Source organism: Neofelis nebulosa, chromosome 5, assembly GCF_028018385.1.
Source record: "Neofelis nebulosa isolate mNeoNeb1 chromosome 5, mNeoNeb1.pri, whole genome shotgun sequence".
NCBI classification, from domain to species: domain Eukaryota; kingdom Metazoa; phylum Chordata; class Mammalia; order Carnivora; family Felidae; genus Neofelis; species Neofelis nebulosa.
In genome coordinates this window covers 141,641,502-141,656,319 of record NC_080786.1, presented here as the reverse complement: position 1 = coordinate 141,656,319, position 14,818 = coordinate 141,641,502, and the positions used below count along the sequence as shown (strand labels likewise).

Here is a 14,818-nt window from a genome sequence, read left to right as displayed (position 1 = left end):
TACTGACCAGACTTAGGCACTTAACTTTTGCTTAATGAATAAATGAATTTTTATTTTAGCAAATTGCAATGCCTACGCTCTTTTCATTTGAACTGAAAAAAGTCCTCAAATGTGATGAATGAAAGTGACCCATGGTATTATCTTCTCAGAAGTAGTTTTCTTTTTTTAAAGGCTACTTGGTTTTTGGTTTAAGCTAATAGAGCTACATTGATTAAAAAGCCATTAAAAGCCATTGATTAAAAATAAAAAAGGCATTTTATTATTATTTTAAGGATGTAAATACATTTAAGTTACAATATTTAAAAGATATTTTCCATGATGCCAAAAGGTAAGAGAAAATTGTATGAAAAATTATCAGATAGGATTGGAAAGATGTAAAAACTACACATTCCAGCCTTGAACTGTTAAGAAAAAAACAAAAACCAAAAAACAAACAAAACAGCTGAAAACATCATTTGTTGTAGAACGTCGCCACCTCGTGGACCAAAAATGAAGTACTAAAGGCCGGGGATCTCTTAAGGTGGAAATTTTTTATTGCCAGAAAATTCCTAGTTAGAATGGTTAAAATTTAATCATTGGAAACAACAGCAATCACGGATCTGACAGCATACTTACCTACCAGAGCAACTAGTTCGTTACAATTCCAAAAGGCATTTGATGAAAAATTATGAGCCAGAGTTATTTCTAGGTCCTCAGTTGGCTACAATGTAAGGCCAGTCACTTAACCTCTCGGAGGCAAAGTTCCACATCTGTCAAACAAGGGGAGTGGATTAGACACAGCACACTCTTTTCAGTTCTTGCAAATGCATGGCTTTGAGGTCATAGCTGTTTTAAGTCCAAATGCAATTTACAGTAATTTTTCTGTTTTCAATAGTGGTGTATTTCTGGGTATGTAACCGGCTTAAAATAGATGTTTCCTATCTATTTTCTAATTTATGATCAACTAAAATATCCATTTGTCCAATATTACTTTAGGCCATATGTTCCCCCCAAAAGCACGAATGCTAAACATCTTTCCTTTTCTACTTGGTAAATCCTGTGGTATGAAAATATGAATAGCATTACATGTTCATGAGCTATGTACATTAATTTTTTCTGTAGACAACATTTCCACTAAAACAATGCTAACAGCTCATGTATTTTACCAGATTCCTTCATTTCATGGCTACTTGTGGAATACTTAATTTGGTATAAACTTCTTGAAAATTATGAATAGACTAGTGTGCCTGGAGTACATGAAAAAATGAAATACATACAAACATGTAAAGGATAAATAAAATTAATACTTGTGCATTTCTTTCACTTTAAAATGCACGAAACTTTTTTTTCTCTGTTAATAGAAGACGTGAATGCTTTGAAAAGGTCAAACTGTTAATTGTAAAAAATATTTTTCTGCCAAATATTTTAACTTTTGGGGGTCATCTCTGCAAATAATAAAAACTGGTTAAGGTCTACAAATTAGGACATACCAAGATTTATGTTTCTACAGGCGCATATATATGCTATAAGGACAAAACCAGATATACGGTAAGGGTGAATTCGGTACGTAAGCGTTGGGTGCGTGTTCAGATTAAGGACCAAGCATTTTATGGGTGGCGGTGCAAAGCTTACTGACAAGGATCCACTATCACATGTCACTTTTACTAATGCCGTGTACAAATTTGATTCCTTTGGTCTTGTTTCTATAGTAAAGTATTTTTTCAATCCACAGTTTTGTTTATAAGCCTGCTTATGTGTTATATGTGGATGTTTGTGTAACACCACAAAGGCCTGAACAGAGTTCTGGTCTTTAAAAACAAAAAAGCAAGTAGATTAAATGTTCTCCTGAGCATGGATGGAGTTTTTCAAGCTTAGTAATTGGCAACATCTACATCCATGCCTCTGTTGAAGCGATTAAAAAAGAATCATTTCCCAGAACTACAGGTGCACAACAGATTGGAGTCATTATGCAAAAGAACAGAAATCTGGAGAGAGACCCAGTGAATAAAAAAGCCATGTTCCTGGCCATTCTTTTGCCGCTAGCTCTCTGTTTTTTCAGCTCTATTTGTATATACAACATGAAATCTGCAAAAATTGTAGTGGATTTGAAGTAAACCATTCAAGATTAGAAATGTATGCCTTGAATTAAACAGACTTCCAACGAGAACCCCACTGGAGGCAGAAAGAAACCAAAGGCCAAACTTGCACAAATATATTTTAAAAGCCAAGTTTTATGTAAGAGAGTTAAAAGTTGGAAATGCATTACATGATTTTTTTATAAAAAAAAAAAAAAAAAAAAAAAAGACACATTTCCCATCCTGTCCCAGTTCAAGGGAATCACACTGAACCTGACAGATCTTGTACGTCTTTTATTCCTGGGCCACCTCAAGTATCTGAAATTTTCATCTCAAAACCAGTTTGAGGCCCCATCTTCTGATCACCATATATTGTTTCCAGAACCCTCCTCTATGCGAGGGGTATCAAAATTTACTTACGGCTTTGCCATCATGTTTTCATGATTCCATAGTCAATATCTTGCAAGTGTAAAATGACTTTTCCTCAAATGTTCTCTCAAGTATCTTACCTTTCTTCTGCCTAGAATGAAAGAACAAGTGAATTGAAATCATTAAAAGAGGGCACATTTAAAAACTACTGGAACAGAGGAGGGAAATGTAGGAGAAGAAGAAAGTCTAGACATCAAACCAGGGAGTAGGGATGTTTGAATGGGAAATGATGCCCTGAAGCAGAGTGAAGTGAATTGCTTAGTTCCAAGGTGAACAGAAAGGCTACACAAAGTAGAAACGAATGAGGCCGCTCATGAGTATAGGTGGACACTAACTTTGAAGGAGAAATGGGATGGAGGGAGAGCGGGCTGGGAAGGGAGGCTGGGTGAAAGGAAGCAGGCAGAAAACACTGTCACATTGTTAGCTGGTGGGAAAATAGGAGAGCAAAGACAGGGTGGAAATTGGCCATTGACATACTTTAAGCTGCTAATAAAACATGTAATTCTTGAGCTGACCATTCAGCATGTAACTATGACCCTGACCTTAGGAAAGGAAAATTACATTCCAGAATGCAAACATTCCTAAGGGTGTAGGGCCAGTGGTTATTACCCTCTAAGAGTGAAGTGTTTCTGCTTCTCCTTGCCTTTCTTTCTCATGTGATCCTTCCTAAAGAGTGGCAAGCAGGGTTTTTGTGTTTGTGTTTGCTTTTTTTTTTCTTTTTTTTTTTCCAGCAGGCAATCTAGAACTCGGAGAGTAGAGGAAGTTGGAAAGAATTCTGAAAGCAAAAGTTGGAAGAGGGGTGTGTTGGAGGACTGGGGGGCGGGGGGCGCTTCTGGCTGGGGCAGAATGAAATTGGGAAGGTCTGGGAAGGAGTGAGGAAGGAGCTGACACAAAACTTGGTGAAAATCGAGGGGCAGGGGCGGCCAGACAGGACACCGGGCGAGGAAGTGGGAGCGCGCCCGAGAGGGACACGGGTCTGCCCCGGGACTGCGGCGGCCGTTCTCACCATTGTCCCCTGGTTTTCCGCCTGTGGAAGCATTATGAAACATTTCCTTCCTCTGTGTCATTGAGCCCCTCCCTCCCTCGTTATCGATGGAAGAGAGGCTCAGCTTTTCCTTGGGACCTAAGGAGGTGGAAAGGCTCTGCAGCGCTTGCTTTCAGAACACGAATGCAGCCTGTTCCCTTCCTGGTGGGAAGAGGGGGGAGGGGGTCAGGGAAGAGAGCCAACTTCCTAATTTCCCCACAGCACACTTTGTAGCCCCGGCGGTCCCGCTGGCCCCTGGGTGGAAAAGTGGGGTTCCTTGACGTTTCCGCCAGCCTGGCCTACGTTCTGCAGCAGCTATTAGGGAAAAGAAGGCAGACTGGGCGGGAGTTGATTATTTGTGGAATGAAGAAGAGAAAGCCCAAGTCCCTCCCTAAGGCTCCAGGGAATTGAAACGCGTTCCAGATCACCTATTCCGGAAGTGTGAGCCTGGTCCCCAAAGAGAAGTCGCTAAGGCAGGGGATGGCAGGGTAGAGATAAAGGTCAATGAGAACGCATTTTAAAATCTAGAGCTTGGGAAGTGTCCCCCTGACCCCAGGCATGCGTTCCAGGTTGGCACTGACCCAAACAAGCTTACCCGAGAAATGTTGGGGCGAAGAGAGAGCAAGCAGCATAAACCCGCCCAGGAGGGCCAAGGAGGTGGAGGTGGGGTGAGGTATTTTTCTAGAAAGGGCAGTCCCGGCTCATCGCACAAACTGGGGAGTAATGGGCTGCGGGAGGGGTTGGCAAAGGGAGGCGGCCCAGTGACAGCCCCCGGGCAGGGAAATCTTGGAGAAGGGACTCTGCCCTCCACCCCCACCGTCCCTTCTGGGAACTGCAGCCCAGCGCGCGAGCTGCGCTCCCGCACAAGGGCAGCGAGAAGGGAGGGTGGTCCGGGAAGCCAGCGAGGGGGAAGGCGCAATGGAAGGGAGTACCTTCTCCCCGCAGCAACCCCAGACGCACAAAGTGCTGGTCACAGCGCCCCTCCTGCGTCTTCCGCCCCCAGATTGACGAGCCCTTGGGGCCCAGCCAACGCGGAGGCAGTCCCCCTCCCCCGCCCCGGCCCGCGGCGCTGAGCGCGGTTTAGCACCGACAGAGTTTAGGGGGCGGTGTCTCTGGGATGGAAAGGCGGCCAAGAGGGAGGAAGAAGGGGGAAGGGAGGTGGAGACATGTTGGAGACTATAAAAGGGCAACCCGGGTTGCCTGGTTCTTGCACTCGCTGGAGAGCGGCTCCAAGTCAGGGGCCACTGCAAAGCCAGGGCGCGCTGTAGGGCCGAGAGGACCTTGTGGTGCGCAGAGCCAAGCCCCGCGGCCAAGGCGGAGACCGAAGAGGGGCTCCAGGCACCGGTCCTCGCGTTGCCCGTTGCCCCCCTGGCCCGGAGGCGTCCCGGGGCACTTCTTGTCCCTGCAGCAGCCTCCCGGCCAGCCCCTGCCGCGCGGTGCCTCCAACTCTGCGCTAGAAGAAAAACTTCCCGCGCGCCCGCAGAACTGCAGCGCCTCCTTCCCGGGGACTCCGGGAGTCCTGTCCACCGCCGGCTCTGCGCTCACTTTCAAAGAATAACAGTCACTGTAACAACCCAGAGCGAAGCCAGCAAGGCTCCGCGCTCCCGACCCGAACAATAGCCCTCTCTCTCCGTCCACTGAGGCGCGCGGTGCCTCCCGGGACTCGGGTGCAGCGAGCCGTCCCCGCGGGGTTCCGAAGGCGCACGGGAGGCAGCGACATGGGGAACGCGAAGCTGGCGCGGCGGCCTCGGGGCGCCCAGCCTGCGCCCGCGCTGCTACTGCTCGCGGCGGCCTCGGCGCTGCTGCTGCTCGTGCCGGGTGCGCGCGGGCGCCCCGCCGAGGAAGACGAGGAGCTGGTGCTGCCGGACTTGGAGCGCGCGCCGGGACACGCGACCACGCACCTCCGCCTGGACGCCTTCGGCCGGCAGCTGCACCTAGAGCTGCAGCCCGACCGCGGCTTCCTGGCGCCCGGTTTCACGCTGCAGACCGTGGGGCGCAGGCCCGGGCCCGACGCGCTGCGTCCGGACCCCGCCGGCGACCTGACGCACTGCTTCTACTCCGGCACCGTGAACGGCGACTCCGGCTCGGCCGCCGCTCTCAGCCTCTGCGAGGGCGTGAGCGGCGCCTTCTACCTGCAGGGCGAGGAGTACTTCATCCAGCCCGCGCCCGCCGCCGCCACCGTGGGCCTGGCCCCCGCCGCCGCCGCCGCCGCCGCCGCCGGGGAGGAGCCGCCGGAGCGGCCCCAGTTCCATCTCCTGCGGCGGAGGCAGCGGGGCGGCGACGGCGCCAAGTGCGGGGTCACGGACGACGAGACCCAGCTCGCCGGGGGCGCGGGGCCAGAGGACGAGGACTCCGGGACGCAGTGGCCCCCGCGGGACCCCGCGCCGCAGCGGGCGGGACAGCCGACAGGTATCAGTCGCAGAAGAGGTGCTCTCACTCGCCTCTCCATTCATCCCCCTCTCCCCACTGTCTCTGAGCGGCGCGTGTGGAGGGTCAACTCCTGTTCGCAGGCAGGAACATGCGTCTGCGGACTGGACGCGGGCCTGGTGTGGAGGAATGTGGCTTGAGGTTTGGGTTGGTGAACGAATCCAACCCGGCTAGAACCGAATCCCGTTGGCCCGAATAATGAATGGTCAAGAGAGGCCGGGCAGAGCAGCGATTTTCTGCTAAGGCGAAGCGTCTCGACGGGGAAGGGAAGAGTTGGTAACCCAACTCCTTTCCACCTTAGTCTAGAGTGAGCGTGTGTGACTTCTTTCCGTCCTGATCGTTTCTTTTTAACGACTGTGCATGTGTTCTTTGGTCGGGTTGCAACTTTGCGCTGAGTTTTGCAACCGCTGCCTGTGCGCGCGCCCTGCGCCGGGGGGAGGGCGGAGATGGAGGGTGGAGGAGCGACGGTGACCTAGCAGTGCGCAACCCGCACGCCTGGACAGCTGCGCTGGGATCTCTGTCCTGCTGGCCTCGGCCTGCTCCCCCTTCCCTCTTAAAGAGGCTGACCCCGACCGGCTGGCGGCGGCCCGGCCCCTCTGCAGAACCTGCTTGGGAGGTCTTTGCCCAGCTGGCCCCGCCTCCCCGCGCCTCCCACCCGGCCTCCCAGTTTGCGCTCCCTCTCGCGGCCAAAATTCTGCTCTCTTGCACTCTTGCGTGTTAGTCACTGCTGATCCTTCCTGCTACGCTTCACCCTGGCTCTTGAGTTGTGTGCGGTGCTTACTGTCTCCTTCTCTTCATCCTGTCACTTTGGTGCCTTTTTTCTTCTTCCTTAACTTTCTCACGTGGCTTGTTTTCGAATTTTCCGCTTTTCCCCCTGGACATCTGCTCCTTGAAGCAGTTATGTGGTCTGCGTCCAGTTTGGGACTTCCCTGGGGTCCGGCTTTCCGTCAGGAGTCAGAAGGCTCTTTTCTAAATAATCAAATGTCTCCCCCCCCCCCCGCCCCCCCCCCCCCATCAAGGCAGGAACTTATTTCCCTGGGGCAGTGGGAATGGGACGACAGGCTGCTGGGCAGAGTGGGTGGTCCTCGTGCCCGGATTTGGCAAGAGCAGAACACTCCCCCTCACCCCCCCCCTCCCCCCAGGACCCCTGGAATGAGACAGCAGAGCAGCGGCAGTTCAGCCCTGCCCTGGGCCTTCCACGTGGAGTCCGATGATCTCATTCAGGATTTGAGTCCTGGCCTGTGAAAGAGTGACTCAGGGGCTCTCTGCCTGCTGCCTTTGCTCCAAGTTTTTACTGCAGCTGGGTAGGATGATGTCTATACTGCCTTGTGCAGATTGTAGGACTTCCAGGAGGACAAAAGAAATCCTCCTCACCGCCCCCCCCCCCAAAAAAAAAGCCTGAACCCTCAGTGGCTCACATGGCCCTTTTTATTTAAGAGGCAGGGGAACAAAAAAGAGAAAGAGAGAAAATAAAGTAAAGGAGAAAGCCTTAAAAATAACATTTGCAGCGAAAAGAGATGCAACTATTTTTGTTATTGTGGTCCCAGGTGTATTTTTATTTGGTTTGCTTTGACTGCTTAGGCTTTCCTTATATACTCGGGGATGGTGGCTATTCCCGGCCAGAAGGGCCCCGAGCAAACTACCTTTTCTGTTTCTTTACAGGCGCTGGGAGCGTGAGAAAGAAGCGATTTGTGTCCAGCCACCGCTACGTGGAAACTCTGCTGGTGGCCGACCAGTCCATGGCCGAGTTCCACGGCAGTGGTCTGAAGCACTACCTTCTCACCTTGTTCTCGGTAGCAGCCAGGCTGTACAAACACCCCAGCATCCGGAACTCCGTGAGCCTGGTGGTAGTGAAGATCCTGGTCATCTACGAGGAACAGAAGGGGCCCGAGGTGACCTCCAATGCTGCCCTCACTCTGCGGAACTTCTGTAACTGGCAGAAGCAGCACAACCCGCCCAGTGACCGGCACGGGGAGCACTATGACACCGCCATTCTTTTCACCAGACAGGTATGACTGCCCTCCGGGGGCGGTGGCGGGGGGGGGGGGGCAGCGCCCGAACCCAGAGACGCGGATGAGGCGTTTCGCCCGTGCCCTTGACTTGCATTCTTTCAATTGGCTGATGTGGTCAGTTTTACTTACGGCCTCCGTCATTTTACTAGCTCAAGTCCCCACAGTCCTGTTTGAACAGCAGTCGAGAAAAATCTCCATAGGAATCCCACAGAGGAGTCCCCAGATTTGGACAGCTCGGTGGCAGCGAATGTGAATGCTCCCAATACGAATGGGAAGATACCTGTTGCCAAAAGTTAGGTCGCAAGGTTCGCGCTCTCTGTTCCTAGGCACAAGGACCTACGTTTGCTTCTTTTAGGACTTGTGTGGGGCGCAGACATGTGACACCCTTGGGATGGCTGATGTCGGAACTATATGTGATCCCACCAGAAGCTGTTCGGTCATAGAAGACGATGGCTTGCAAGCTGCCTTCACCACGGCTCATGAACTAGGTAAGTCATTTCAGGGTGGGAGTTAAGTCCTCTTTTCCCACTCTTCTGAACGTGGCCAGCCTTAACAGATTTCAAAATAAGATAGTATGAGATCCTGACATTTGGAAATTTACCTATTTGTCTGTGCCTTGTAAGACATAGACGTATCGGGCCCAAGCTCGATTGTTTCCAAAACACATTTCTTCTAGAAATAATCACTTCGGGACAAGTGAATCCCTGATGGGGGGGGGGGGGGGGGAAGGGGCGGCGGGAAGTGCTGTATTTTGATGTGGGTTCTGGATTGCTTCTTAGGCCACGTGTTTAACATGCCACACGATGATGCAAAGCAGTGTGCCAGCATGAATGGTGTCGACCAGAATTCCCACATGATGGCGTCGATGCTTTCCAACTTGAACCACAACCAGCCTTGGTCTCCCTGCAGTGCCTACATGATTACATCATTCCTAGATAATGGTCATGGTAAGATGCTGCAGCTACTCTTTCTAGATGTTATCCAGCCTTCCACATGTAAGATTCTAGTTAAACCGGTCCCTTCTTTCTTATGTGTGCTTTTTTATTTCCCCTTCTTCCAAATTGCTTTCGTTGTCAGGAGCATACATTTTTATTTTACTTTTTATTTTTTTTTAATTTTTATTTATTTTTTGGGCGAGAGGGGGAAGGAGAGCATGAGCAGGGCAGACACAGAAGAGGGAGGCGCGGAATCCGAAGCGGGCTCCAGGCTCTGAGCTGTCAGCACAGAGCCCGACGCCGGGCTCGAACTCACGAACTGTGAGATCAGGACCTGAGCCGAAGTCGGGTGCTTAACCGACTGAGCCACCCAGGCGCCCCACGAGCATACATTTTTGGATCTTCATTCCCAGTAAATGACAGTGCTTCTGGCCGAGTAGCTCCTAAAAGTGCATTAATTTGAGCTTTTTAGCAGAACAGTAATTTCCTGTCACTGTTAATGCAGAAATCCCCTTTGGAGGACAGTATCTTACAAATTATTTAACTCTCGCTGGCATTTTCCCCAGCAGCTCTAGTTTTCAAATCACTCTGCTCTGTGTGATTTCTTACGGTAACCGTGTTCTGAAACTGATCTACCTTCTGTCTGTTTGCAGTCACCGCTCTTTAATATTGGTCGGCATTTCCTTTGCAGGGGAATGTTTGATGGACAAGCCCCAGAGCCCCCTCCAGCTTCCCTCCGATCTCCCGGGGACCTTGTACGATGCCAACCGGCAGTGCCAGTTTACATTTGGGGAAGAGTCCAAGCACTGCCTGGATGCAGCCAGCACTTGTACGACCCTGTGGTGCACAGGCACCTCTGGCGGGTTGCTGGTGTGCCAAACGAAACACTTCCCTTGGGCGGACGGCACCAGCTGTGGAGAAGGGAAATGGTGTCTGAACGGCAAGTGTGTGAACAAGACGGACAAGATGCATTTCCATGTGAGTTTTTCCTGTCCCAGCACGCGCATACGCCTTTAAGATTCGGAATTGGAAGGAGCAGCCCGATGCTAAAACATCTGATTGCACGATAGGCACCCCTGTCTGTGTCCTTTGATGGGGGCGGGGGGGTGGGGTGGGGGGGGACACAAGACAGATGGTTTTTACAACGGATTCTTCATCTCTTACTTTTCTCGTTCGTTGCCTAAAAAGAGTTCCGTAAAGAGTTCTAATGCTGATCATTTGTGTCCCCATGCAGACTCCTATTCATGGAAGCTGGGGGCCGTGGGGACCCTGGGGAGACTGTTCGAGAACCTGTGGCGGAGGAGTTCAGTACACCATGAGGGAATGTGACAACCCGGTCCCCAAAAACGGAGGGAAGTACTGTGAAGGCAAGCGCGTGCGCTACAGGTCCTGTAACATCGAAGACTGTCCCGATAACAATGGTGAGTGGAAGCGGGTCGCAAGTGATGCGCCCACGAGCAGGCAGGCGAGGGGTGAAAACCGATGACGTCATGATATCATTTTCTTCCCAGGAAAAACATTTAGAGAGGAACAGTGTGAGGCACACAACGAGTTTTCTAAGGTTTCCTTCGGGAGCGGGCCCGCGGTGGAGTGGACCCCCAAGTATGCCGGAGTCTCGCCAAAGGACAGATGCAAGCTCATCTGTCAAGCCAAAGGCATTGGCTTCTTCTTCGTTCTGCAGCCCAAGGTACTTACTTCCATCCATACTTGTTGCCCAAGAAACGAGGGCTTGGACTGCAACCTTTTCATGCAGCCCGTGATGCAGTTGCATGAATTCACATCCCAATGCGTTCGATTTTCAAATCGCATCTCCTTTTGGTTCTAGACATGTTGCCCACCACCTTCTTTTGAGTGTGGCATCATTTCCAGTTATGAACGAAGCCCGAATCAGGCACTTAGGATTCTTAGCATTGCTTGTTATTACTCTGGTATGCAGACAAAAGGCCTTTATGGTCAGATAAATTGCATATTAGCATGGCAGCCTGACAGCGCTTTTGGAAAATAGCGTTAGCATGGAGCACAGTTCTTGTTACCGGTGATTAGCGGTAACGTGTGCAAATGGACTCATTAAAAGGAAGTCTGACGTCGATAACACTTGTGTTTGAGAACGTACGTTGAACTAGTAGAAGCATCGTTTTGCTGTTTTGCTGCGAGGATAAATCTGGTTCTGAGATTTAAGAACAACGAAACGAATGATGCTTGGATTATCCTGTGCCATTATCACTGTAGGCTGTGAAAATATTTCCCGGTTGCGGCTTCAACGGGCAACAGCTGACTTACTCAGCATCTGCAATTGGCGGGAATTATTCTAGGCACTGAGCGTACCGCAGTATGCAGATGGACCGGCTCTGCTTTCATTGCCCTGACCTAGACGTGAGACAGGTCAATAAACAAGTAATCAAAATGTATAGTATTTTCGGACGCCTGTATCTACTGTAGTGAAAACGCCACCCAGAAGGGTCGCGTGGGCCACGTGTAGAGCACTCCTCTCGTTACGATGGTCAGGAAACCAGAGGCATTATGTTCGTGAGAAAATCTCCCCTAATTATCGCAACATCATCTCTTTCCCGAGTTGACTCACGTGTGACACCAGATACGTGTTCTCCCTCCTCCAGGTGGTTGATGGTACCCCGTGTAGCCCCGATTCCACCTCTGTCTGCGTGCAAGGACAGTGTGTCAAAGCTGGCTGCGATCGTATCATAGACTCCAAGAAGAAGTTTGACAAATGTGGTATTTGTGGAGGAAACGGATCTACGTGCAAGAAGACCTCAGGATCGGTTACTAGTGCCAAGTGAGTCTTGAAACGTCATACCCCCAAAGATCTTGTTACGTAGAGGTAACTTGGCAGGTCCGGGAGAGCTGACGTTCCAAACGATCCGCGTGTTTTCCAGCTGAGTGTTATAATTAGCCAGCGATCGAGAGAGTTTTATATCTGTTTTTTTCTTGCCCGCAGACCTGGATATCATGACATCGTCACGATTCCTGCCGGAGCCACAAACATTGAGGTGAAACAACGGAATCACCGGGGGTCCAGGAATAACGGCAGCTATCTTGCCATCAAAGCCGCTGACGGCACATATATCCTGAACGGCGACTTCACTCTGTCCACTTTAGAGCAAGACATTACCTACAAAGGTACCGTCTTGAGGTACAGTGGTTCCTCCGCCGCGTTGGAAAGAATCCGCAGCTTTAGCCCGCTCAAAGAGCCGATAACCATCCAGGTCCTCACCGTGGGCAACGCCCTTCGCCCGAAAATTAAATACACCTATTTTGTGAAGAAGAAGAAGGAACCTTTCAACGCCATCCCTACCTTCTCAGAATGGGTCATTGAAGAGTGGGGCGAATGTTCCAAGTCATGCGGACTGGGTTGGCAGAGGAGAGTGGTGGAGTGCCGAGACATCAATGGGCAGCCCGCCTCGGAGTGTGCGAAGGAGGTGAAGCCGGCCAGCACCCGACCCTGCGCGGACGTGCCTTGCCCCCGCTGGCAGCTGGGGGATTGGTCACCATGCTCCAAGACTTGCGGGAAAGGTTACAAAAAGAGAACCTTGCAGTGTCTGTCCCACGACGGGGGGGTGTTGTCTCACGAGAGCTGCGATCCTTTCAAGAAACCGAAGCATTACATAGATTTCTGTACGATGGCAGAATGCAGTTAAGCAGGGGAGCGTCGAGGGGAGGATGAGGTGTGGAAGGGCTGGTGCACTGATACCAAGAAGGCTGGAGGGATCCAGTGTACCTTGCCGGTGACGAACAGAGAGGGTAAGGAGTTGGGAGTGTGGAGGTAGGTAGAAAAGAAGTTAGATCGGCAGAATAGCCTGCCAGTTACGAATCTGATAGGGTAGCTAATGAGGGTTATTAATCTCTGAGCAATGATATAGCATGATAAAGCCCCGGGGCATTATTATTATTCCTTTTGTTACATCTATGACAAGTGTAAGAAACAAATAGACGCAGTTGTCACAATTAGTTTAAGGAGTACACGATCCCCGTGCTGTGGTACCGATTAAATGATTAAATACTTTGTGCCGTGCGGGTTGGGAACTGAAAAGCAGGAGAAAGCGGAGACTTTCAGTTGCAGACAGGGCTTGCTTTACCTCGCGAACCACGGAAGGAGAAAGGAGGGCCCATAGCATCTTCAGCCAGCGCTGATTGATCGCGGCTGCTACGATTTCGGAGAACACTTCCGCCGTCGTCTCTACTGAGAGTTAAGAATGCAAGACTGTCCTCCGTGAGAGAAATGCTTCGCAACATAAAGTGACTGAAAACGAACGCCGTCTTCGCTGTCCAGTGCCACTGCTGGGTCTTCATCCGTGACGTCATTTTGACAAAGAAACAATTCCACGTGTTTGTGAAAATGCGTTAAGTTTATAAGGAGTTAGGAAAAAAAAAAAAGGCAGCAATGAATCAGACGCTAGTGAAAGTCAGAGGAGACAGGATAAGCTCAAAGCTTCCACCTTCTTTCCTCCTCATGTAAGCCTACTTTTGGAATGTGGGTGGAAAACACAAACAGAAAACAAAAACCGGTTCACGGCTCAAGAAGGACCGGGTGATGTCACACACACACACACACACACACACAAAAGGATGTAATGCCAGTATAAGGATGGGGCGTGTAGAGTGGGATCCCCAGTGTTTGGGGACATGGAGATCACTAGTCTCGCAGTGGGGAGGCTCCTGAGGGGTAGCAGGCCCACCCCCAGCAGCTGGCCCAACAGTCATATCCTGGTGAATGTCTGTTCAGCTCTTCTACTATGAAAGAGAATAGGACTTTTTTTTTTTTTCCCATATGTATATAGTAAAATATGTTACTATAAATTCTATGTACTTCATAAGTATTTGTGTGTTCCTTCTAAGAAGGACTATAGTTGGTAATAAATGCCTATAATAACATATTTATTTTTATACATTTCTTTCTAATGATAAAACTTTTAAGTTATATCGCTTTTGTAAAAGGGCATATAAAAATAGAGTATTTATACAATATATGTTACTAGAAATAATAAAAGAACACTTTTTGAATGTGTGCGTGTCTATTTTGTTTAAATGAGAATTCGCTCCCGGGAAGGACATCCGAGGCACAAAATAAATTCTGTAGAAATAAGATTTCGTCCTAATGAAATGTACCTGATGGATCCTTGATGTGTGTGATTGCTACAAAAAAAAAAAAAAAAGAAAAGAAAAAAAGGAAGAAAGAAAGAAAGAAAGACCCTATTCTATCTTCAGTGATTGATAGGTTTTGCTACTGATGCAATAACATACACAGATGGTTAGCGAATGTTTTCTGTGAAGAGCCAGATCATCTCTGTCACAACTACTTTCCTGCGCTGTTGTAGCGTGAAAACAGCCATAGACAATAACATAAACGAATGGGCATGGTGGTGCTCTAATAAAACTTTATTTACAAAAACCGGGCCAAATTTGTTCTGTGGGCAGTTTTCCGACCTCTGATGTGTAACATAAATAAGGGGTGCCTGGGTGGCTCAGTCCTGGGTGGCTCAGTCGGGTTAAGCGTCGGACTTCGGCTCAGGTCATGATCTCGCGGTCCGTGAGTTCGCGCCCCGGGTGGGACTCTGCTGATAGCTCAGAGCCTGGAGCCTGCTTCCAATTCTGTGACTCCTTCTCTCTCTGGCCCTCCCCCATTCGTGCTCTGTCTCTCTCTGTCTCAAAAATAAATAAACGTTAAAAAAAATTATAAATGAGGCCAGGTAGGGTTCTAAAAGCATTTTGAATTTGTGTCTCTTCGATTATACCATGTGAGTAAAATTTGTGAAAGTAAGCTACTGAGTAGAAAATGATGCTTCAGAAGTTACATTTGGGCTACACATGCGTGGTTAGCCAAGCTCTCCAAATGTTCCACTTGCTGTTCAGGAATGCATGAGGTGTTTTGGAGAAAGCCTGGAACATCCAGACCACTCTGGGTGGCCTTTTGTAAATCACTGT

The 14,818-nt window shown here is 49.7% G+C and overlaps 1 protein-coding gene and 1 long non-coding RNA gene across 3 annotated transcripts; one reads left to right on the top strand and one right to left on the bottom strand.

Moving 5' to 3' along the window:
- Positions 1–236: 236 nt before the first annotated feature.
- Positions 237–4,433, bottom strand: LOC131512741 (uncharacterized). 2 transcript variants are annotated; one of them, XR_009262279.1, is made up of 3 exons: positions 3,490–4,433; positions 2,475–2,574; positions 237–749 (listed from the first exon to the last, which is right to left on the bottom strand). It is a non-coding gene; the product is annotated as an uncharacterized LOC131512741 (long non-coding RNA). The 2 variants fall into 2 exon arrangements; XR_009262278.1 differs by lacking the exon at positions 3,490–4,433 and having other exon boundaries at positions 2,475–2,662.
- Positions 4,434–5,085: 652 nt separating this feature from the next.
- Positions 5,086–13,897, top strand: ADAMTS1 (ADAM metallopeptidase with thrombospondin type 1 motif 1). The gene is made up of 9 exons (XM_058731808.1): positions 5,086–5,916; positions 7,597–7,943; positions 8,302–8,434; positions 8,726–8,893; positions 9,573–9,859; positions 10,116–10,302; positions 10,393–10,568; positions 11,497–11,672; positions 11,835–13,897. Exons 1-9 carry the CDS (start codon positions 5,226–5,228, stop codon positions 12,532–12,534), a joined length of 2,865 nt encoding a protein of 954 aa, XP_058587791.1. The 5' UTR covers positions 5,086–5,225; the 3' UTR covers positions 12,535–13,897.
- Positions 13,898–14,818: the final 921 nt, after the last annotated feature.